The sequence below is a fragment of the Limanda limanda genome, chromosome 9 (assembly GCF_963576545.1).
Source record: "Limanda limanda chromosome 9, fLimLim1.1, whole genome shotgun sequence".
Classification (NCBI taxonomy): Eukaryota; Metazoa; Chordata; class Actinopteri; order Pleuronectiformes; family Pleuronectidae; genus Limanda; species Limanda limanda.
The window spans coordinates 17,914,979-17,939,679 of record NC_083644.1 but is presented as its reverse complement, the minus strand read 5'-3'; the positions used below and the strand labels follow the sequence as shown (position 1 = coordinate 17,939,679).

The following is a 24,701-nucleotide window of genomic DNA, read 5'->3' as shown; positions in this document are numbered from 1 at the left end:
AGACGATAACAAGCAGAAATAAAGAAATCATTCTTCATTTGTATCTTGGCGTCTGCCATGTGTGTTGTTTGGCTCCTCTGGGCCCAAGGCGCACAGGCTGAATGCGGAGGGAATCTCAGAGGGCTCTGGCCTGTACCATGTGTCAAGCCTTTCACATAACCTGGCATTCATTGTGAAGCTCTTTTACGAACCATTAAAAATATTCATTTCGCTCCCTGACCTGTTTTCCAACATAGTCTCCAAACCCATAAAAGCGTTTGCTTTTCATTTATTTTTATTTGAAGAACTTTGAAATGCAAATGTTTGTTTCCTTGCGAGTAAAAATTAAGAGAAGCCATTTGAAAAGAGAAATTTGATGTGAAATATGAATTCTAGCCATTTGACATCATCCCTAACATAAACATGCGGGTTCTCAGTGCACGTCTTTTTGTGCTGTTAAATGAGTATACTTTGGCACGCTGAAGTGTACATATACTGATGCTTTGCCTCTCTCGCTGGAGTCCTTCATGGCTCAGAGCTCTTGAGGCTTGTAGAAGACTGGCATCTTTACTGTGGCCTAGATTGGCCATATTTATGTGTCAAATGACAGATCTGGCCCTGTTAAAGTGGGCACTGTGGTTAACTGTGCATTTACGTTTACAGCTAAAGCTACCAAGGACATAGCTAACAACTTCTGTTGACTTTTGTTGAATTGCGGGTTTAGGGGCTATATATTTAACATGTATTTAAACGGCAGCCTTTATCCAGCCCTCAAATGAAAGTATTCGCTAAGCTTTATATTTTTTAAATTCATTCTATTCACTTTAAAGCTGAACTTACATATTTTTTCCCCTTGTTGGAATAAAAACCCACATTCTTTAGTACAATAATAGCCGTGTTGCTGCAAAAAATGTGGATGATTTATTATTCCCAGTGAACCAAAGTGTTCTCAAAAATTTACAAATAAAAATAAAAAGAACCTGTGTGTGTTGGCCGCTTTTACTCCACTGCTATTTCTGTGAAATCAGTTATGGATACCCTGAGAATCAAAGCACCACAGATGCATAAAAATGTCTCAAAAATAAACTTGAATTATTCATCACTAGCAGTAAGTGCTGAAGCCACACGTACTTAGTTGAATTTCACAACATTTTGTGCATCACTGTCAGTTGGAACATTGAGACATTCCTCAAAGGTTATAGCACAAGTAGAGATGTTTGATTCGTCAAGTTTGACATGCCCGGCACGCCAACGGTTCCAGGTACAAAGTCTGGTTCTGTGCATGGAGACTTAGAACAGGACAATGAAATATGAAAAAAATACTTCGACACCTCTACTTACGTCGTCTTCTGAAAATATTTGTTTGGCTTTTACCCGTCAAGTGGGTTGGCAGGAGACGCGATGAGGCAACTTTGGCACTAAAGCAGCCACTGTGTTAATCATAAAATTCAATTTAAGCTCAGCAGTTAAAATCTTGGCTGTTTGGTTTGTTTGTCTGTGAGTTGTTACTCGTTACTGATTTGTAGTGATTTATTTCCACAGTAAATGTAATGTAGTATAATAAGAATGCCTCAACTTCTTGCACTTTGTTGTCTTTTGTTTTGTTTGTATCTCATTATGTATAATATCACAGGTTTTTTAAACATCTTTGCTAAACCTTTGTTTAATGCCACTCAGATAAACAAGCAATTCCCCTGAAAGCTATAGTGAAAAATGAAACAATAAAAATCTGCAGAATTTCTAAGCTGCTGCTCATTTAACAAGTCAGTGTATCATTTTACCCAGAAACCCTCAAAGTCTGTAACACAGTAGGCCTGTGAGTTCCTCTATGGGACAGCGCACACACTGTCAAACTCCATGCAGCGCTGCAGAATGCACCGGCCTGTGTAATGTTGTGGAACAAGCAGCAGGTATTTGTTAGTTAATCAGCGTTTGAATTAAGCTACGGGCCGAGGTTGTGTTCAGGAGCAGAGGGGCTGTTTTGACTAAGCCGTCTCAGCGAGGGCCTGGTCATGGAGACTCCCAGCATTTGTAAAAGATTAGTGGCCTAGTCCTGATGCACTGAGCTCGGGTCAGGCAGAGTGCACGGCTCGGACGCAGGGCGAGTTTCACTCTATCTCTACCATCTGCAGCTCTCACACAGCATATCTGCTAGTCCCAGTACATGAGACACACTGAATAATGTGATTAAAGGTTTTTAAACAGGGGGTTTGGAGTTCGCCAAGGGGGGATTGTACAGAAGTTGCTCCTTTTGGAAGCAGCGTTACCTGGTTTGACAGACAGTCGCTAAGGTCATGCCACAGAGGCCCTAACGGCAAACACAGATTGTTGTTAAGCATAAGCATATCAAGTTTGTCCCACTTATGCTATCTCCTAGGGCTTTGTTAGTTTGGGAGGCATGGGGGGGTTCTATCGCATTTGAGCACTTCCAGTCTTCAGTATCTTATCTGAAGAAGGGAATAGCCTACGATAGGAATAACAATAGCCCACATGCTCTCAGCTGATCATTAGCCAGAAAACAAAATTAAAACCAACTGTGTGGGAACAATAAAATAATTTGTCAGGGGAGAAGGATGCAGATAAATTCTGCAAAGCATTTTCCAATTGGCCGAGGCTCTGGTACACTGGGCCAAGTGCTCAGCACCTGGCTGTCATGGCTCTGAAGCTGCCTAATTCATTTCAACTTTCAAACAAACGCCTATTAGATCACTGTCAAGCTTTAAGTGCCTGATTAGGCTTTTTATCGGTATTGGTCAACATGTGCTTCGAGCTGACATTTGGAGGGTAAAAGTTAGATAAACACAAATAAAGAGAAATTTGGGAACTGGAGCTCTGCTCTCCTTCGCTCACACCCTCTATCTGTCCACTAGATCTATGACTAGGCTTCAGCGAAGATATACTGGGGAGAGAGCCAGAAACTCATCCTAAAGATTCTTGTCAAAAGCTCCTGGTGATATATAAGAGACATTTCCTGCTACAGGAACATTTATTGGTTCGAGGAGCTCTGTGAACCCATGTATGTAACCCTGTATGGTTCCAAGAGTCTCAGTGTATCAGTCTTAAGGTGAGTGAAGCTCCTCTGGATGGATTCTTCCTTTGTTGTAGAGGTTGAAAGTTGAACTGAGGTAAAGGCTGTAAACGTCAGGTCAGCTATGACGGCATGTGGGTTCCCAAAGCTTTCAACTTCCATTGTTAACACAATCCAGCCATAACCGACATCTTTATTGAATATAAAATAATTCTATTAAATACAAAAGAAATCCACAACCATGCTAGTGCTGCTAAACATTAGTGTCATTATTATTATTGTAATTTAAAATAATTGGTACTGACCCCCCGCTTTTATAGCATCAAACTAGTAACAACAACATTTACAAGAAAAATCAACACTTGAACATACATCAGAGAGATAAGAAATAGTTCAAATGAAAGAAACTATCTTCGGGCACTTTGACTTTTAGTTTGCTCCGTGTCCCATCTGCTAACATGGAGGATGTGTGATTAATCACCTTCACCGCATCAAGGGGTTGATCGAAATGTTTTGGATTCACTTCTAGGGAGCAGTCATGTCGCTAATAATTTATATCCAGTCTATGGTTAACACCCACAAGCACACACACACACCTAATCCAAATTACTTCTTTAACCGCCCCAAAGCATTAAATAGTTGTATTACTATCTCTATGTTGAATGATATGGAAGATATGAAATATATCTGTAGCTTAGCATTTCTTTTATATTTTTAATGTATTGAGATATTGGGTGGTAAGTTTTTATCAACAAGTGCTGGTCAGTTCATCAACCAAAAAACATTTAGCACTGAAATGTCTCTGTGGAGTTTGCATGTTCTCCCCGTGTCTGTGTGGGTTTTCTCCTGACACTCTGGCTCCTCCCACAGTCTTAAAACATAAAGATTGGTGAATGTGAGGGTGACTGGTTGTTGCCTCTGTATGTTGGCACTGCGATAAGCTGGCGACCTGTCCAGGGTGTTCCCCCCCTCTCACCCAATGTCAACTGGGATTGACTCCTGCCCTCTTGTGACCGTCAACAGCTCTGAGCCATGAAGGACCCCCTGATATAGGTAATTGATGGATGGATGTTTTCATAGTGGTTTTTCGAGGTTTGGATGTTTGGAGTTGATCAACTCGTCCGTCATGTCCTCTACTTTGACCAAAACTTTAGCGCAAGCACACATGCACACACACAGTGAGAGAGGGAGAGTCCAAATCTCCTCACTACTAAAACCACGAACAATGAGCCCCATAAGAGACCATAAGCGTCCCACATGATGTTTGTGTTAAGCAGTGTATTATAGAAGCCGACTTCTGGGTCTTGGGGGGAATGTTAAGCATGTTAATGAAGAGTGCATACTGAGGCTATTACTCAGTCTTATTGGGATCCATTTAACACACTTATTGCACAGCCCTTATGAGCTTCAGTTCAAATGGAGTAAAGCAAGTATACTTAATCTTGGCAACAGTAAATCAAAGAAGAACAGAACCGATTGTCTTCAACAAAACTGCTTCCAGCCAAACCATTTTCTCCTAAAGGATTAAGTGCATACACTGCCAACAGAGCGAAAACTGCACAGCCTTCCTTCAAATGCAGTTTGATAAAGAGAATGTAAATCAGCCAGATACTACAGGAGCCAGGAGATAACAGATGTCTCCACTGTTTCCAGAGGAAACTGGGCAGAGCGACCAGCTCATCTGTGAGATGCAGTTTTCACTTCCAGAGGGTGAAATCAAGCTGACATCTGTAGTAGAAGGCTACATCAGCACCGCAGTTACAAGCCAAAGTCGTCTTACAGTAGAGTCCTTCAACTCCCTGTTTGGCAACGGTCTGTCAAGGAACATTAAAAGAAGACACTGACATGTGACAGAGGAAAAGAGGAGAACTCTTGGATTAGTGGAGAAGAAATGAAAACGGCATCAGCAACGTTCACTGTCCCAACTGACAATGTTGTTGAAACACACTTCAGGCACCATTATGTCTCTGGTTGTAGTTAGACAACCACAACGTGGTAGGGTGTGTGGCTACGTTGAAGCAGAGCATGCAAATAAAATTTTTAAAATTGACTTGTTTGCCGTCTCAGTACTTCAGGGAGTTCTCATACACAACATATTCCCACAGAATGAAAAAAACTCCATGCCCTTTGCAGCATCACATCCTGGGAAATTGCATCTTCTTATCACATACACCATCTCCTTGCAGATATTAAGCCACAGCCTTCCCTTTCAAATATAATTGTGAGTATAAAAACAGTCTGTAAAAATAACCCTAAGCATCACAGATCACAGTGCTGGCATGGAGCCTCCACACTTTATTAACATCCAGAGTCGACCTGGCAAAGCTCCCCGCAACTTAGAGTTACAAGCATTAACTCGAACAGGGCACCAGCATCACTTTCCCAAAATCCTCTGCTTCCTCCCATCATGCAGCGCAGCAGTGCTGTCCAGATGTGCTACTTAAAAAAGAAAGATTCTGACAAAACATCGGTCCACCTGTGCGTCAGTGCTGCCTGGACGAACGGGACGATATCAATCTCTGCACTGATGAAACCTTAGAGGTCTTGACTTTGAGCCATAAATGAGATATAATAAATTTAGACTCAGAAATCTTGCTTGCCAGTGCGTTAAAACATCTCCTCGAAAGAATAATTCAATAGATATTGTGTGATGAAACTTGGCTCTCTCTCTGGGACAGTAATGCGAACAGATCTGCATCTGCCAAGACATAATGCACATATGAATATCTGGATCCAAATCAGCAGAGTACAGAAGTGCAAGTTGTCATGCTCAGGGTTTGTGATTGATGTCGACCCACATCATTCACAGACAAGTTTTTTTTTCTCTGAGCGAACTTCATTCTTTCGTTCCTTTGTGTACTTATTAGTCCTGGTAAGCAAGTTAATGCAGCACAGGGGCTGGATTGGATTGCACATGACTAGAGAATAAGTAATTCTTCCAGAATGCTTGGGCGTCTATTAATGACTACTAATAAAGTAAATAAACTGCACTATTAGACTTTATAATGTCTTTCATAGTCCTCTGGGGCAGCGCCAGCCAATGGTGCGGTGAGCTGACTGGGCACTGCCCCATGGCAGCTTCCTGGCACAGACGGGGAGAGAACAAGAGAGAGAATAAAACTCAATCTTTTTGGCTGCATTCTGCTGCGCTCTAATGAAGGCATTAAAACAGCTTCGGCTTGCATCATGTTTGCCCGTTTGTTTTTGACCATTCGGTTGAAGCCAATGTTTTGTTGGCTGATTAATCTTCAACATGACCAGCCTTGTAAAATAGGGCCGTTTCAGTCACTACTTAAGTTGAGTCTGATCATTTGAAACTGTACCTGCGGCAGTTTTAAATAGTGATATGTTTACAAAGCTCTGATGCACACTTAGCAACTCTTACACAACTGTAATTATTACTCTTGATCACACTTAAAATCATGGACTACATTAAGATGGACAGCAGGAAAGCTCGCAAAAAGTGAAGCCTAAGTGTCTCAATCACCACCTGGTGGCCGCTTGCAGTATTGGTCATAAATCTTACCTCCTCCATGTTAGGGGATGGGACATGAACCATACTAAAAGGTCAAAGTACAGGTCAAATAAATCAAACGGGATTGTAAATATATTGTCTATCAGTTTAGGTAGGTCTTATCACATTTATGTATGTTCAAGTGCTCATTTGTGTTCATTTCATTGGGTATGAACGTATGAAAAAACGGGGCGAAAACAATCATGATTGACAGCTGAGACGTACTCGTGATTGGTCGAGTGCTTGAATCGGCGAGACCTGGATACCACGGCTCCATCCCCGAACACTACTTTACAGACTCTGGCTCCATATGACATTGTCAATCCAAGATGGCAGCATTTGTAAGCAGGCTATTTTGGCTTTATTTCTGGATAGTTGGAGGAAATTGAAATGCTTCTGCCATTTTTATACAGTCTAGTTCCTGGATCCGCTGCTATGTCCGAATTTGCACCAAAAGTTGTTACCATACAAGCTTACCCCCAATGAAACCACATTTAAATGAGCAAGATCCCCATTTTTGACTTGGATTGTAGACACTCAGTCCCCAAAATATGCTTGCAATATTAAAGAAAGTGATGAAAACGTATGGGATCGGCCCCTTTGTCCAGATCCACTCCAAAATTGAATGGTTACTTTCTGGGCCCATGTCCCATCCTTCAAACCAACCAACAAACAGACAAATGGACTATGGTGAAAACATAACCTCGTTGATAAAGGTAATGAGATGAAGTGCTGATACTGCCGTACTCTCTAGTGGAAAAACTGAAACAGCAGCCTAAGCATGATTGACTCATCAGCCAAAACCTCCCTTCACACTCACACAATCTGTGCTCTCTGTGCTTATTTATGGGGGTCAGTGAATCCCTAACCCTTACGGACACATCTCTCTCTCTCTCTCTCTCTCTCTCTCTCTCTCTCTCTCTCTCTCTCTCTCTCTCTCTCTCTCTCTCTCTCTCCTCTCTCTCTCCAGCTGACAGCTGCAAGGGCCCCATCAGCTCTCGGCCCCGCTCTGGCAGAGGCTGCGCAGCGGCGGACGGCCGTCGTAACTGCCACAGTCAGAGCAGAGCGGATTTTTCTTTGATGAAACACAGCAGCGTCGAGCCAAGAACAGCAAGTGGCACAGCTGAGATGTAAATCAAAAACCCACCCGTGTGCTAAGTCATTCACGGGGAGGTTTGCGAGGGGAGTCGCTGCTGTCTGAAAATGCATGAGTAATGCAGCCGCTATAGACATGCAGTCAGCTGCAGCATGACTGTCCAGGCGAGAGAATGAGAGAAGTCTCTTCATCTTTGCTACAAATAGTTAAAACTAAGGTCAAACAAATCTAAATTCACGAGACCTGGCAGCGTAATCCTCTCACCGTCAAAAGAGTAGTGCGGGAAAAATCTGCAAGAGCTTCTCCAGGAAAGGTTTGCTTCTAAAAATACATTTTTATGATGACATATCAGAGCCAACCCTGCAGCTTTCTCCTGATTAAACTGAGGCCCAGAGCACATTTCTTCTGGTATTCCAGAGATATTTCGACACTTACTCAAACCAGATCATGTTTTTTTTGCTGTTTGGATTTCACTGGCAGCATGAAGAGTCAGAATGCCTTTGGTTACAGCGAGATGCCATAGTCATACCACACTGGTCACAAGAGAAAGAGAACATCTGACCTGACAGACACGGACTAAAGATTCCACTGCGCTCAAATTCTAATGTTCGTTTTGCAATTTCAGATGACAACAGCAGAAGATACTGAAGCAGCAACAGTCACAACCTCTCATAAATCTCCCTTCTCTCTCTTTTTGAATCTCACCACCGTCAAGTTGATGCAGCGCTCATCTCTTCCTCTGCCATTCACCTCTTGTTTCCACACACGTCATGTCTATTCCTGGTCAGGTTTGATTCGGGTGATTCAGCCGAGCAGATGCCAGACCAGGGGTGTTCTCTCAATCTGCCTCTCTAGTGGCTGTGACTCAGGAAGCGCTCTCATTCCATTACCCAGCATTCCCTCCTCGACTTCTCAGCCAGACAGAGGTTTACGGGAATACCGCTGAGGAATCATCACCGGGCCTTCGGCTTTATGAATCAATGGAACATGCTGCAAACATTTACACCCTGAAACACCCTTCCCAGGCAGCACCCTCGCGTTTGCCCATAACTCACTGCTGAGCTCATAGGGGACGCAAGGAGACGTGGGCTGAGGCTCGCTCTTAGTTCATGGGAATGTACTGACTGGTGAGAAACCTTGGGGGAAGAATGCTACTGTTACTGTGCTACTATGATGAGAATAAACATGCCCACATGATGAAGAGTAGAGCCACGTCAGCATAAAGATAGGATGTCTGGCTGCTTATTCACAAAGTCTTGTTTTTCCATGTAAAAATAAAGATGTATTCAAATAACACAAGTAATATCAAAAAAGCATAATTCATAATCTGGTCATTTAATCTATCTAAATAAACCACCAGTTCAATGAAAAGTCAACCACTTTCTCTGAGAGATGATCAGTCTTTCACCACATCTGGGAGGGAGAGTCGACATAAAACTGGTTTGACTCTAACAACCTTTGGTACTATTGAACAACAGTGATGTTGAGATCCTCAGCTACTTCTACTACTAAGTCAGAAGGGATAGATTATATTGCTGTAATATAGTTTTTTATGGACAAATATGAATGTCCGTGTGGCACAAAAACAACATTTTCAGTTGCTTGTGAAGCTTATGCTTTTAATTATAAGCCATGATTCATTTTCAGCCTTGCCACAGTATAGTTGCCTCCACCAAGGTGATTAGGTTTAAATCTGGGTTTGTTTGATAGTTTGTAGGATTAAGCAAAAACTACTTGACAGATTTCAATAAAAAACTTGGAAGAAGGATGCAATATGGGTCAGGGAAGAGCCCAATCTATTTGAGTGCGGATCCAAATCAGAGGGAGGATCCAGGGCAATTTTTTTTCACTTTCTTTAATATTGCGAAATTGAGTGATCATATTATATATTTTTTTCCAATTTCTCAAGGAATAGTTTGTGGATCTTAATAAAATCTGGCACAGGACTGATCTATGAGTGTGTATAATTGGGTACGGCCTGATTGAATTCAAGGACACTGTCGGGCCTTGATGGAGGTATCTGCTCCACTGAGTTCTAGTTGAAAAAAAAGTATATATATCCATTGGATACACAATAAAAAGATTATTAACACTATTTTTACCGTTACACTTACAAAAATGTAAGCTTCATGTAAACATAAACCTTGCTGTACATCAAGACATGGTTGGAGTCAGCCATATTAACACCTTAATCTCCAAATAGCTCTTGTAAAGATGTTAGAGGCAAAAGACCTTTGGTTTCCCCTGCTGCTCCTATCACAATCTGAACTACTAGAAACTTGGATTTCACAGTTAGATTGCCATGAACCATAGCAAATCACTGATCCAGTAGTCGCCCTGTTAAAGATCATGGTTATATTGGTGTTATTCAATCCACACAGCTTCTTTTGAATTGTTCAACAGCTGCGAATGACGTCTAAACTTTGACTGACTCAAGAGCATTAAAATCAAACATGGAATCCTTTTTCTAAACCGCGGTCAAAACTCTCACCAAAACATTTGCTCTGTCACTTGCTCAATCATTTCCCCCTGTTGATGAATCCCTCCATTAGGGATGTATTTTCCAGAGATTTAGGATTCAATACCATCTCTTTGGTCTTTTCAACAATAAGCAACAAAACCACAAAACCATTGAGCCGCCACAAAAGAAACTCTGGAGACTTTGATTTGTAAAGCCTCCTGTCACAGCCCTGATTAAGTCAAATTGGTACAATAATGTCACAGTGACACAAGTCAAAACCGAGAACGTAACTGATATCCAAGACGAATAAACAAAATGATCTTGTGGATGCATCAAAGCCAGACCTAAAAACAGTTATAAGGCTAAAGTCCGGGGCAATTTAAGAAACTCAAAACTCCATGAAGCAAACATTTTCCCAGAATAACAGCTGTATAAACATGACACGAAACTTAACATTTATTTAGAGAAAAAGTATCCAAAAAAGACAGTGGGACAAACTGATATTTTAAATGTGTACACCAGCTCCCTTATGAGTTAGACTGAGCACCATGTTATTGGTGGCTTTAATGAGATTATGTTTTAATGTAATAATAATGATATGTATTTTCAAATTTAATTTTAGGATCAACTACTCTTCCATATTATTTCTTTAAGAGGAATATTTCTGTGCTTTTTAAGCAAAGTGAAATTGATATCATGCAGCTTTTTTTTTTCAGGTAAATTGTAACTGCCCAATGTTCTTTCTAATGGAAATAGAAATAATAAATAATACACTTTAATTAGAATGACAGACTTCACAAAACACTCTCAATGGGTTTCCTCTGTTCACTCGCAACCAGATCTATTCACAGGCCACTGGGAATCTGTCATTAAGTGTTTGACAGGCTCATAGTGAGATGTAACGGTCGCTTGTTACTCATAATAGTCTGGTTATCACCCTGAACTCTGACGTTTATGAACGCTCCTGCAGAAAAACACAGGCAAATGTCAGTTAGAGGGAATTCAACATTGGTGCCAATGCCACAAAAAAGTGTATATGCATACCGTATGTGTGTGTGGCATAGTGAGCGTGTGTTGAGCATATGTTGGCACAGTGTCTGCATGTATTAGAAATGGATGCTGGTGGGTTTGTGTCCACGCATACAGGTGTATATGTATAAGGACTGTATGTGAAGACTTTTAGAAAACACGTCACACAGAAAAATAAAAAGCTCTGACAATGATCCAAACGTCCATTACTCATCTCCGGCTGAATAAACAGACAGACATGCATCTAAGAGACGGACTGTGAGACTACGGCACACTCGTCTAACTCAAACATTTTCTTCAAATAAGCTCCCAGACATCGGCAGCATCGTCCCGGCCAGGAGAAAGTTTAGTAAGGTATCAAATGATGCTAGAGTACACACTTCATTCAAGCCTGATATTCTCTTTGCAATAGGGGTCAAAGTGTTTTTCTTTGCAGGCTAAATATTTTCTTTGCTGGTGGGCACTAATATTTATAGCACATTTTATAGACTCGCAGTGTTGGGGATGATCAGCCGCTACTCGATTCAAGAGCAACACACACCCACACACACACGGCGTACCGAAACTGTTCACTGCAGTGAATTGTGCGTCATTCAACTTGATGCAAAGAAAAATACTGCAATTTTTTCCTTGAAATTAAGCTGGGAGCAGTTATTAAAAAGCAGCAAGAAGAATGCTACGTATGAGGATTAATTTTTAACCAAATGTTGTGGGTAATTTTTGAATTTAGGATATTTGATATAGAGAAACAGACACAACTACAATGGAAAAGATTGAGAGCCACAATACATTACGGCACTCCAACTCCTACAGTCTGTAATGTAATCACTAATTATTAAATCCCTGCCTGTGTCACTTTTCACTTCACTTATTTAGACACATGTTAACACCCACTTAACAAATCAACAAATCATAAAATCTAAAATAAGTATCACGGCATAGATTTGCATTTTTTGGGAATCATTGAACAAAAGCTACAGTCCTTTGTCTATAATGTGTATATAATAATTAGCAGTCTATATTGATAATTATTCCTGAGTGAAGGTTGTGGTTTAAACTCTACTTCATGAGCAGAGACTACAAACCTATGAAAAACTGCAAAACATTTCACTCATCTGAGGTTGATCAATTACATTTTATACCTCGTCACTGTGCATGCACAAATATGTGAATGAGTATTGGACTAAATCCCTAATAATTGATATTGTTTTATTGCCCAACCATAACTGCGTACCTAAAAATAATTATAAATTATACAACTGACTATTAGATGCAAAATCCCCTTTCTACTGTATTTTATCACTGAGTAATTGTTGAAATTTTGCAATCACAGCTTAGGCTACACGTTCACGGTCAGAAATCTCCCATCTGAGGTAAGTTCTTCCCCCCGCTGTCTCACTTCCATCAGGATAAATATTACAGCCTGTGTTTGTTCAGAGATTCTTCTCCGTATAAATCTCAAGTAATGGCTGAAAACGTCCCTTAATGGGAGCGTGTAATACGATCAGCCTGAAATGAGGCATGATACAAAAAGACTGATGAGCACTGAGATCGCTTTCATACTCCCTGCTCACAGAGAGAGGCTGTAGAACAATATTAAAAAGTCTGATCGTATTCCTATAGAGACAGCAACATCAGGAGTACAGGTTAAATCCAATAAATGTTGTATTACTCAAATATAAGGGCAAAGAAAAATGTAAATGTGTAACTGCCAAGTCGTGCAACACATTTTGATACTTTGCTGAATGAATATGTGCTTTAGGAAATAGTCTGTGTGTGTGTGTGGGGGGGGGGGGTTGCTCTGCAGGAAGGTCTGAAAACTATTTTAATTCATGAACCCGCAAAGATATTGAAATTATGAAAATATCACTCAACTGTCTCACCGAGTTAGAGGGAAAACAAACGGACATGTGTGCACGTCTGCTTCAGCGTTCATCTACACAACATAATCCACAAACACACAACACATCTTGCATTCACACAATTTACGGGAAGTTCAAAAGCGCTGCAGAGACAATGAGACGATTCATTCTGGTGCGGGGATGCTGGGGATGGAAAGCTGAGCGAGGGCACAACTGTGCTCTGAGAGAACTCATAAATGCTGAGACACATTCGGCAAGACATATGGTTTGTGTTTAGCAAGAAGAAACAATAATCAAATCCGTTGATCCTCTTCTTGCTGCAAGGATGATTGCTAATATAAAAGTCTGTTCCGTCTAATCATAATTTAGGATGGGGCTGTAATTACCTCCGCCCTCTCACAACAACACTCTGTCTAAACAGGATGGAGCAGCTCTTCCACACACACACACACACATCACACACACACACACACACACACACACACACACACACACACACACACACACACACACACACACACACAAGCACACTGGATGCTTTATCTGACAGTGCTCATCTCATCTGTGTGATTGTTGTTTTAAAGTTTTCGCTCTCACTGATGACCAGACGTCAGAGTTTAATTTATTTTCTTCAGAGGCAGGGGAAGATTTGAAAAATAAAAAATACACTTACTAAAAATTATAAGCTAAATAGGAGGAGCAAATCCCAATTCATTCATTCATTCATTAAAGGACTGTTCCAACCTGTTGAAGGCTTGAAGAAGCCACAGACCTTCACTTTTAACTAAATGAGTAAACTGTTCACTAATCCACCCATGAATTAAACTGCAGCCATGACTTGTTAACATGCAGGAGTCCCACTGCTTGCCTGGCAGTAAGTGCGCACACTGCACATCACTTCACATGGACTTCATGTGCAACACACACACTTTGATTATGGAGTTATTTATGAACTGGCACAGGATCCAAGTGAGCTCTGGGTTTAATTAGCAGACCTAATCCACAACTGCAAACAGGGCTCTCAACTAAATGAGGCTAAACAGAGCTGCATCAAACAGATGATGCTCTTCAGAGGAGCCAGATGGAGAAAGCATGATTAAAGATGATGGTTTTTTACCAATATCAAGTATTGATTGGATTGGAAAAAATTGAGAGAGCAGCTGTTTGACTCTTTCAGTGTGATCCTTGTGGTGTGAAGGCTCAATGAAGGCTTTAAAAAGACTGTGGTAAACTTTGAACCCCTCTGCAGCATCAGTTCAACACCTCCGCGGTTTGACCTACCTTGCATGGGCGGGAGAGAGAAGCACGACCGCGGGGTTTTGGCCGCCAGATGCGCTCTCTGCTCGGACCCGCTGAGTCGCTTCTGGCCGGAGCAGTTCATGAGAGCCGCCCGGCCGCCGTACGCGGACAGCGCCACGCAGGGGAAGTCCGCGAACACCGGCGGCTGACAGTGGCTCACCATCCCGACCCGCGCTGAGGAGTTCTGCATCGGTGACTCGCTGGCGTTCCCATGCAAGTGGAGAGTGTCGCGGATTCACATTACCTGCGCGCATGCACGACAGGGAGGAAACCAATCATAAAAAAAGTGGAGTCACGCACACTCGCGGGTTTTTGTGCAAACGTGCAGCGCTCATTTGATGCAGGGAGAATCGAGAGACATCTGGAGAGAGAGAGCAGTGTGGAGCTCCAGATGTTTGGGTAACACCTACCTGGTCGGATGAGCCTATGAGGAGGAGAGCAGGGCTGATTGGGGGGGCATTGGGGCATCTGCACGCAGCACCGATAGCATCCTCTCTCAGTGAGGATCAATCATCAGCATCTCTCTCTCTCTCTCTCTCTCTCTCTCTCTCTCTCTCTCTCTCTCTCTCTCTCTCTCTCTCTCTCTCTCTCTCTCTCTCTCTCTCTCTCTCTCGGGAAGATAACATCTGGATCGAGGTGGCTGCGTGTGTTGTCGTAAATCTGAGCTTGGATGTAAAGTTTGTGAGATCCTGCTACATATGCACATGTGACCCGGTATGCTCTCAAACATAATGCACCATGTTTCAGTTACCTGCCAACTATTTTAACTAAAGCTGCATGTAAAAAAATGTATAACAGGTTTCTGGGCTGGGCAATAAAACAAACATTTTGCTTTTGCTTATGTTTCTTTTATCCCTTTTGCCATTAGTCTTAAATCATGTTATCATTTATTTATATATTTTTATTTATAATTTTGTCTGCAGTCTTTGATTCTAAATTACATTATTGTTTTACAATGCTTCTTGTGTTTGATGTTTTCTAATGTTGATCTCATGTGTCCCCTCTGTTACTTTAAAACAGATATGAGGTGCTATATAAATTACCTTTTCATTATTTTTATTGCAATGCAATTTTCACTTATAGCAATATAACAAAAGGTAAGTATATATTGATATTTTGCTTATAAGCACATTAAGAAGGTATAACACTTTATTGTTGTTCCACAGATTTGTATAATGTTTCTTTTTCAGGAGTTTGTCATTTTCTGATAAAGATGAATTTGAAACCACAATTTTCACTCAGCAGCAAGAATCGGTTCTCCATCAACTAAATATTACAAAACTGCAATATAATGAAAAACACTTACTGTTATGTTATCATGCATACTGTAGATGCAGAAAGGAAAATTATAGTACTCATGATAATGTGTCAAAGTTGTCTGACTTTCTTTTAAGATATATTACTTCTTCCTGGATAAAAGCAGGAGATGGGTTTGTATTAGATTAAATAATAAAAGATGTTACTTATTTTTCATTTTAATATTCCATACAATGTATTTTTATATATTACACCCATCCTTCCTAAAAACCTGAATGAAAACACTAAATATCTCTATCTTAATTCAAAGTCTTCTCAATTTAGACTCGAGTTAAATTGTTCTCTGCTGCGAGGCTGAACCTGTTTTGAGATTATATTCTGAAATGCAATTGTGCAGTGCCACCTTGTGGTTTCTGAGTGGAAGTGAAAATACCATCTGGTTCACAGTTGACAGAGTCAATTACTACTGCAAACACATTGGTGGCAAGAACCAGGGATGGACAGTATCTATGATACATGTATTTAAGATATGTATTGAAATTACAAAATACAAATATTATTATGTCAATTGTATTAAGTTTGATGAAAATTTATTCATATTTTCTATCAAAATATTTTATTGTTTTGTATTTTTGTAGTTTAGATATACTATAAAATACTTTCTGTGAGATGTCGAAATGATGGCGTCAAAAGAAGGTAAATCGATTTATGCTGCCTGATTGGTATCTATTCAGTAATGTGCCCAGGCTTGTTGAGATCTAACCCTAACCTTAACCCAATTTTTCCTTCTTTGGTTTTGGTGTTGGTTATGGTATCCTTGGCTAAGTGTTCTATCTAACTATTTAACCAAAGTAAAGTTATCAGCCCTCACAGTTAACTTTAGCTTGCTACTTTCAGCTTGTGTTAAAGGTTCAGTGTGTAGAATTTAGTGACATCTAGTGGAGAAGTTGCATATTGCAGCTGAATTACCCCTCACCTCACCCTCCCCTTCACTAGATAACCCTAACCCTAACCCTTCCAAACACTGTAAATACATCTCTTCCATAAAGAAGACCCGCTCCTGATGAAAGTATTTAAATATAAAGGGCCTATTCTAGGGTACAGAAAACAACAATTCCTACATTTAAACTTCACTGTAGAGATTTTGCACTTCACCTTCATCTCCTTCTACTGATGAAGAGTCTTTGGTTTGACACGTGTGCTAGACGAGCATGTGCTCAGTCAAAGTCATTGATCAGCATCAGGCAGCAGATCTGCTCTCTACAGGGTCACCACTTTCCCAGATCAGAGCTCTGTGAGTCTCTCTCCATCACCCCCAGTCCTCCACCTGTTGCCCTGAGATCTAACTATTGTCCCTGAGGCATTAGCACCATTCAGCACTATTGTGTCCCAGAGCTCCCTGATTGGCTGAGACTGTGGGAACTTGCAGCCAGCCCCAGAGCCACACATTGATATGGAGATGTTGGGCTGTAAATAGGAGGGATGAAGGCAGCAGAGATCAGATTGTCTCTACACAGACCTCTACAGCACAGAGATCCACTCATGGCTCCTACAATCACTGGAGCAATAACCAACTCTCAGGAGCATCTGACTCGGCGCCACAAGGTAAATTAAGGATTCAAGGAGACGTGCTCTTCTTCCACAAGAGCTTGTGTTTGTTCATGCTGACTCTTGACTCTAGAATGAGTTGATGACTGACTTTGTTCTTGTCTCTGCAGCTCAGAAACCCTCTGGTGGAGAAGTTACGCAGAGAGCGAATCAACAGCAGCATCGAGCAGCTCAAGTCTCTCCTGAGTCCCTCAACCAGCAGCCAGACTCCAAGCTGGAGAAAGCAGACATCCTGGAGATGACCGTTTGCTTCATGACACAGCTGCTGCAGCATGAACAGAAACATGTATTTTTGTGTTGGACATTTCCTGAGGAAAAGAAGCAACAGTATCTTTCAAGAAAAGAAAGAAAACATCTTGGCATGCATGTTGCATGAATCACATCTGATTGCATCAACAATTACTATCACATCTCAGTGTGTCAGTGAAGTATCATCACATGGTTTGTTACCTGTTGATTAGCATTGATCTTTGCTGTGAAAACATTTAAATGTCCTTTTTGTGGACGTGTTTTCATCAGGATTTTAACTTTGAATTTCTCTGTTCAGTCAAAAATGATTTGTTTTAAGATCCAAACGTTTATTTCATTTTCTTTATGAATGAGAACATCTTGTCATGCATGTTGCATGAATCACATCTGACTGCATCAGCAGTTATTATTGTACCTCAGCATACTTCATGTATTTGTATATATCATCATATGATAACATTTGTTAACTATTGATCAGTATTGATCATTGTCGTGAGAATATATTTGTCCTTTTTATGGATAAGTTGTAATATTGGACTTTACTTTAATCTTTGTGATTAGTTACAACTGATCTGATCAATATTCTTCTTTTGTGAAGGTTTTGTTTTATCACAGTTTCCTTGTTATACATTTGTTCTCCGTTGTGCGTCATGTGTTCGTAACGTCGAATTTAATAGTAACATTGTTTTCTCTTGAATAGTTTTGATCCTGTTGATCATAATCTTCATGGTCCTGATCTGGATATTTTGTTGTTTTGGAATCTCCATCACTTCATGTGATTGTTGAAAACTAGTGTGTTTAAGATAAAACACACTAGTGAAAACATCACCTTGAATCTTTATGTTTTCAATGATTACTTTATAATGAAACACGTTGGTTTACCTTGGTAAATGCATAGATGTTTTGTGCTTTATTGTCATGAACAACATTGTGCTGCAAAGCCATGAAACAACAGTTTGTTGTCCCATTCACCACTGGCGTAGCTTACAACGTCTGAGTGTGTAACTTAGGTGGGGCTGTGTTGTGTTGCCGTGAGAACTGTGCTCGAATAACTGTTATTGCGTGGCAATTGAATAGATCATCTGTCTGCTTATGAATGATATGTTTATCATTGTTGTCAGTGTTGCTAATACAAGGTAACCCCTTCATTAGCAAACAGGTACGGTAGGTCGGACTGTTTGAGTGTTGCCTGGTTGCATGTCAGATTTATGGCATGCCTCGTTAGCTGTTGCTTTCACAAATGGTCAGTGAACTTCTGAAGGGATGGATAGGCTGATATACATATATATGTTTGCAATGTTATTTTTCTGTATTTTTTAAAATGCAAAAATACAGCAGTTTATTTTAATACATGACAATAAGGATATTTGGTATTTTATTTAAAAAAATACATTTGGATCTTTCCTGGTGATGTGTCCTACCGTGTCAAGGCTTCGAGGTGTGTGTCGAGTAATCCAGGGAGATTTTTGTGACGCGCGTATCAAGGCGTGTGTTAATGACGTATGTGGTGACGTTCAAAGCCTCGCAAGTTCTAACTTTTAAATAAAAATGTATAAAATGTCCCTATTTTATGTTACATGTTGTCCCTAGTAACACTAGCACACTCACATCACAACCCTCTGCCCAATTTGTTTCCACTTTCCCTTTTGACCCCTCCATTGTATCATAAAGACAAACACCATATTAATAAGTTGATAATTTATGTATTGGTGTCACAAACATCATGGTGTCATTATCACTCTGCCTGACATTTATTGTCCACTTGATGGCGCAGTAGAGCAAATGAAGCACCATGAAGCTTCGGACCACGAGTGAGCCAATTGGAAGGAAAGCTTCAAAGCTTCATGAAGCTTCATCTCGCCTAATCTTTCCCCATCCCTGGTATGAACAACTTGCCGAAATGAAGTTTATCAGTGTTGTAAGATGGTGTGTTGTGATTGGTTTTCCTCGTGGACATGTGACTGTACGAATGCTGATATGCATGACAGGAATCCAGTATAACATATATGTAACAACTTTCCCCATCTTGACATCTCATAGACAGTAACTTGGAGGTGTTCATGATTATGGTCAAATCATTCCTACCGTCCTCAGCACCTCCAAACTAGTTTCATGAGCATGTCAGTGGGTTCAATGAAATTCAAGGCCAGATCTGACCCCAGTAGAAAGCATGGGGGACGTGGTAGAACAGGAGACGTGTAAGCAGAAATGACGTGATGCAGTCATGCCAACATGGAGCAGAACATAAAGGTGGTTTTCCTATCATCTTGTGGAGTCAACACAACAGAGAATTACGTTTTTTTTAAAGCAAGGAGAGGCCTTAGAGGAGGGGTGGCCAAACTACGGCCCGCGGGCCAACTGCGGCCCACCATCCATTTTTAATTTGCCCGCATCAATGTCTAAAAATATAATGTAATTATAAATAAATTTTTTATTTTTTTTTTTAAACTCAAAATGTAGTAGCGCTCAAATGGCACTTACTTAAAGAATTTGTTTTGCTTAATGGGGCCAGGCTTTGTCGACAGGAGAGAGGCCGGTGCACGCTTCTGCGTTTTCAGAGACACGCAAGAAGGAGCAGGCAAGAGACCCTTGCGTGCCCCTTCTTTCATGCTTGCGGGCGTTCACCAATTTTTGTAACTATACGACAAAGCTACGCAAGCCTCACGCAGACCGCAAGGCTGTGATTGGTCCGCTAACTACGTCCTTTCCAGAGTCATATTTCCGGTTTCATGCCCCATAATACCGGCAGAAACCAAGGAAGATTAAGAAGAACGGATATGGACCAAATAGAAGAGCACTTGGCAGAAGAGATCTGAAAGTATGACCACTTGTATAACCCGTCACTGACTAAATACAAGGACACGCAGATGACCTGCAATTCCTGGAAGGAGATTACATATAATTTTTTATCTCGGCTGACGTCGATTTGCAGGTCAACGAGTGTACAAAGCTGTGTAGAAAGATCAGGGACAAATTTGTCCTCCAGAAAAAGTAATAAACAGTCGACAAAGAAGGTGTCTCTAAAGTTGTCTTCGACAATAAACGTTACTCCACCTAGTGGTCTGGCGGTGAATTGCTTTGATGACTTGCTAGCTGTCCCTCAGAACGCCACCACGCCACGCCCCCCGCCCTGAGCGACGCGACTGTCAACAGCCCACTCCATAGCAGGGGGGCGTGGCGGCGTGAGTGGCCCAGTCCTTCGTATTTTTTTCTGTATGTGGCCCTTGGGACAAAAAGTTTGGACACCCCTGCCTTAGAGAGTCTGTGTGTTGTTCCTAATAAAGTAATTGGTGAGTTTATCTGAGAATGTGACATTCATCTAGCAGTGTACATCACATCATGGTGGACCGTGATGAAACAGGTGGAGCTGCCCTAGCACAGAGCATGTTCACAAGTTTCTGTTTGTAAATACACACACATTATTAATGTGACAGATAATATACCTTTATATAAATTGAAAGCTAAATTCAATGAGTGCTGATGAAACATGTAAGGCTAAGCTGGCTAACCCTTTTTACTTCTGGCAGTGAAACAGATGAACTCCCGTGTCTCTATAAGGTGTTTTACATGGTTGCACTTTATAAATGGACAGCAAGTCAGGTTTAATATTATGATGACTTTATTCATATAGCACCTTCATAAACAAATTTAAATGTAATAAGATAAAATATCTGAAATAATTTCAAGTTCTTATCAACCAATACATAAGAATATGATTTAAAAGAAGATACAGAGTTTGCCTTTTTTTTCACAAAGTACAACAAAGTATTGCAGGTCAATAGTGTAGTATTTAGGCTCTACGTGTTTGATAGAACTCTTTAGACACGTATGCAACTGAAATCAGATAAATATAAATAATAAATAGGCGAAGGGGGTTTCAAATCAATGCAGCCGGACCACAGCCTCAGTTTTCTGGTCCACCTCCGCGCCTGCGCAGGAAAGTACCAGCTGTAAACACTGAGGGAGTGGGCGTTACCCGACGTGTTAAACAGCTAGGCAACTTCTATAACACGGAGAGGTCAGTGAACAGCGAGCAGCAAACATGTGGCTCCAGAAGCTCCTCGTCTATGTCTCCACCGCGGGCCTGCTCTGCCACATGTTGCTGCTCAACGTCACCCTCAAGGTGCTGCACTTCATTTCCCCGAGCCTCACCAAGAGGCTCATCCTCCGCATGGGCGAGAAGATCACCATGACCCAGAATCAGAAGTTCAGGTACGAGGACTGGGGTCTGACTTTCATTAGCTTCGACTGGATCAAAACCGCGGCCCAGCACATGTGGCTGTCCCTGGGCCAGGAGGCGTTCGTCGGGGGAGAAGCTCCGGACCCGCCGGTGGTCACCATGGAGGGAGAGGAGACTAACTTGTGCAAGTTCATCAAAGGTCAGATTGTTTGGGATTGACCTGTGCATTTTAATAATCTGTCACAGAGCTGGATTTGCACACATCTGAAGCTGTGTTTGTGTTTCCCTCTGCAGGCAACAGACCTCTGGTGCTGAGCTTCGGGAGCTGCACCTGACCCCCGTTCATCGTCAAACTGGACGAGTTCAAGCAGCTCGTCCGGGACTTCGGCGACGTGGCGGACTTCCTGGTGGTCTACATCGCAGAGGCTCATTCTACAGGTGAGAGCAAGTGCAGCCATTGTATCATCATGACAGGTGTTGGTGGGAGTGAAAGATGCTTAAAGAGTCTAAAATACAAAACTCTTTGAAGTTCACATAATACAAAACCAAACAAGTGAAAGTTTAGAAAATATACTTGAAAGTTTAGAAAATTGATATTTGCTTGAAAGTTTAGAAAATATACTTGAAAGTTTAGAAAATTGATATTTGCTTGAAAGTTTAGGAAAATTCCATGTGTTGAAAGTTTCTGGACATTACATGTGTTTGAATGTTTTGACAAATGGCATGCACTTGAAAGTTTTGGAAATTAACAGGTACTTGAACGTTTTGGAACTTGATGTGCTAGACACGTACTTGACAGTTCTGGATATTAACACATGCCTTTACTTGATTTTCCTTTACAACATGATAAAATCTTGCAATTTTCAATACAGCAGTTTATTTTTTTTGCAAGAAACTATAAAAAACATTTTCATTAAGTTTTATTTTGACTAGTATCATCATAATTTTCTCAAGTATTCTGTTAATGAGTCGTAAACTCCACCAAAACAAACATGTTGACATTTAATATAGAAAACTTTACATGGTCTGTGCTGCATTCACCGTAAGGAAAACACTCCACCTGCTTTGATGTAGGTTACTGAACCATTAAACAGGATTTATTATACACTCCTCTGGTGTTTTGCTGCATTCAGTTTCATCGCAGTGGAATAAATCATATTCTTTATGTATATTTTATATATAATCTCTGTCTCAGATGGTTGGGCCTTCGCCAACAACTTTGACATCAACCGGCACCGGAGCCTGGAGGAGAGGCTCTCTGCAGCACGCATCCTGGTCCAGCAGGAGCCTCTGTGTCCGGTGGTGGTGGACGAAATGAAAGATGTCGCTGCCATGAAGTATGGCGCCATGCCTGAGAGGCTTTATGTGCTTCAGGCTGGGAAAGTCGTCTACAAGGTGAGATCTGCGTGTGCACATCCGTCACCAACACTGATTCCTGAACTTTTCTTGTATACTGTTCGTGACTCAAAGATTGGTGACTTGCCAAAAAGTGTGACAGTGCAACTTTGTTTCACTCCACCCCCTTTGTTCCTCTCATTGAATCATGTGATTGGAGTTTATAGCTTTATGTGTGTAAAGGTCCTGCAGTGTGTCTAGTCACGCTATCGCGTGTGGAAGAGCAGTAAAATAAACATGTGCAGACATGACTGGAATTCGTGATGGGGAATCAGCAAATTAAATCATGACAAAGATGTGTCCTGTAGTCTGATGCTGGTACAATCTCTCTGATTCTTACTTATGTTCTGTGTTTCCTATAGGGTGGGAAGGGACCATGGGACTACAATCCATTAGAGGTGCGTTCGTTCCTGGAGAAGATGAATTAAGAAGATCGTTAATGGAATCAATCAAGTCATTGATCGATCGATACACTAACACATAGCTGCTCTGAGGCATCTCCTACATCTACCAGCGCCCGAGCAGAACTATTGTAACCCCTTCAATTTTACATTAATATTGTCTCCTGTGCTCTTCAGACTGATTTCAATTGTCGACCTCTGAGCCTGAACTCACCTCTGTGTTTCTTAGTGACGGTTACAGATGAAACCATTTGGTCTCTGTAGCCAGATGAAGTGAAACACAGACACAGTCCACTCAGAGTTTGTATTTGATGTCGCACCTAGTGGAGCAGTTGTGTGTGTGTGTGTGCATATACTTGTTTGTATGTGAGATGTTGGGGCACGGTCACACGTACGCGAATATCGTGGGTTAAAATCTCCACACGGAGCTACACTGCGATTTGCATCGTCACAAGATGTTTTATCCGCATCCTCGCTCGCACAGATTGGAATTAAACATGAAGCAAAGATTCACCACTGATACCTTCCTGCACGTGTGACCGGGCCCTAACTCTGTGATGATCCAGTTGTTTAACACCAAGGCTTAGCTCTGTCTATAACTGCTCCTATGTAATTCAACTGAAGGCTGCTTTAACATGACGATTACAGTGTAAACCTCTGGTAACTGTAATCTGATGAAAGAAGATTTAAAAGTAGGTTTTCTCTGAATGATGTAGGGGCATTTATGATGGGACACGTTTAATGTATAAAAATATCTCTTATTACACATTTTTTCTCCAATAAAAAAGCTTTTTTATTGCAGACTTTTTGTAATGGAAAGACTCCTATGTCAAGTCCCTGAGATATATACAACATAAAACCTAAAGTGTGTTATACTTAATGTGTTAGTGTGTTTCTGTCATGACACTAGTTAACAAGATGGATTCTTATTTTACTCCTGCTTCCACTGGGAGGAGATATAGGTGAATGTAAATCATATGAAATTCTGTTCACTACATGATTGATGCGCTTTACAGTTCATTATTAAACTGAGAAACACGACAACTGTATGGGAGCCAGTGTTTGTCACATAACTAGTTTCATTGTAAGTCAGGTCCTGTCCTTCCTCTGGGCCCATTAAGACTAAATGAGATGTTCCTGCAAATATGCAGAGGCTTTTTTCTGAAAATAGCTGCAGGGCTTTAAACGTTGACGCAGGCAGCGGCCCACCACAGCACGAGAATCTGGCTGTTGTTTGCTGTCTGGTCTGGATGTGATTAATGGTAAACACGCTGTACTGAATGGCTGTCCCGTCAAGTTCATTGAGTGCACCGCGGACTCAGACCTACAGAGTGTGGCTGTGG

At 41.2% G+C, this 24,701-nt stretch overlaps 3 protein-coding genes across 3 annotated transcripts in view; 2 read left to right on the top strand and 1 right to left on the bottom strand.

The window, feature by feature from the left end:
* Window positions 1–14,458, bottom strand: part of LOC133011189 (zinc finger protein GLIS1) — an 80,324-nt gene extending 65,866 nt beyond the window's left edge. The window contains exon 1 of the mRNA XM_061078894.1: window positions 14,251–14,458. Within this exon, the coding sequence (XP_060934877.1) occupies window positions 14,251–14,458 (208 nt within the window). The remainder of the gene's footprint in view (window positions 1–14,250) is intronic.
* Window positions 14,459–17,067: 2,609 nt separating this feature from the next.
* On the top strand, window positions 17,068–18,088 carry LOC133011188 (transcription factor HES-5-like). Its single transcript, XM_061078893.1, is given in 4 exon segments — window positions 17,068–17,130; window positions 17,244–17,310; window positions 17,313–17,419; window positions 18,083–18,088. Coding segments are annotated over 4 exon segments (243 nt in total).
* A 3,275-nt stretch (window positions 18,089–21,363) lies between these two features.
* dio1 (iodothyronine deiodinase 1) lies at window positions 21,364–24,402 on the top strand. Its single transcript, XM_061077585.1, has 4 exons — window positions 21,364–21,761; window positions 21,857–22,000; window positions 22,758–22,957; window positions 23,320–24,402. The coding sequence occupies exons 1-4, from the start codon at window positions 21,425–21,427 to the stop codon at window positions 23,383–23,385; spliced, it is 747 nt and encodes a 248-aa protein (XP_060933568.1). The 5' UTR covers window positions 21,364–21,424; the 3' UTR covers window positions 23,386–24,402.
* The last annotated feature ends 299 nt before the right edge of the window (window positions 24,403–24,701 follow it).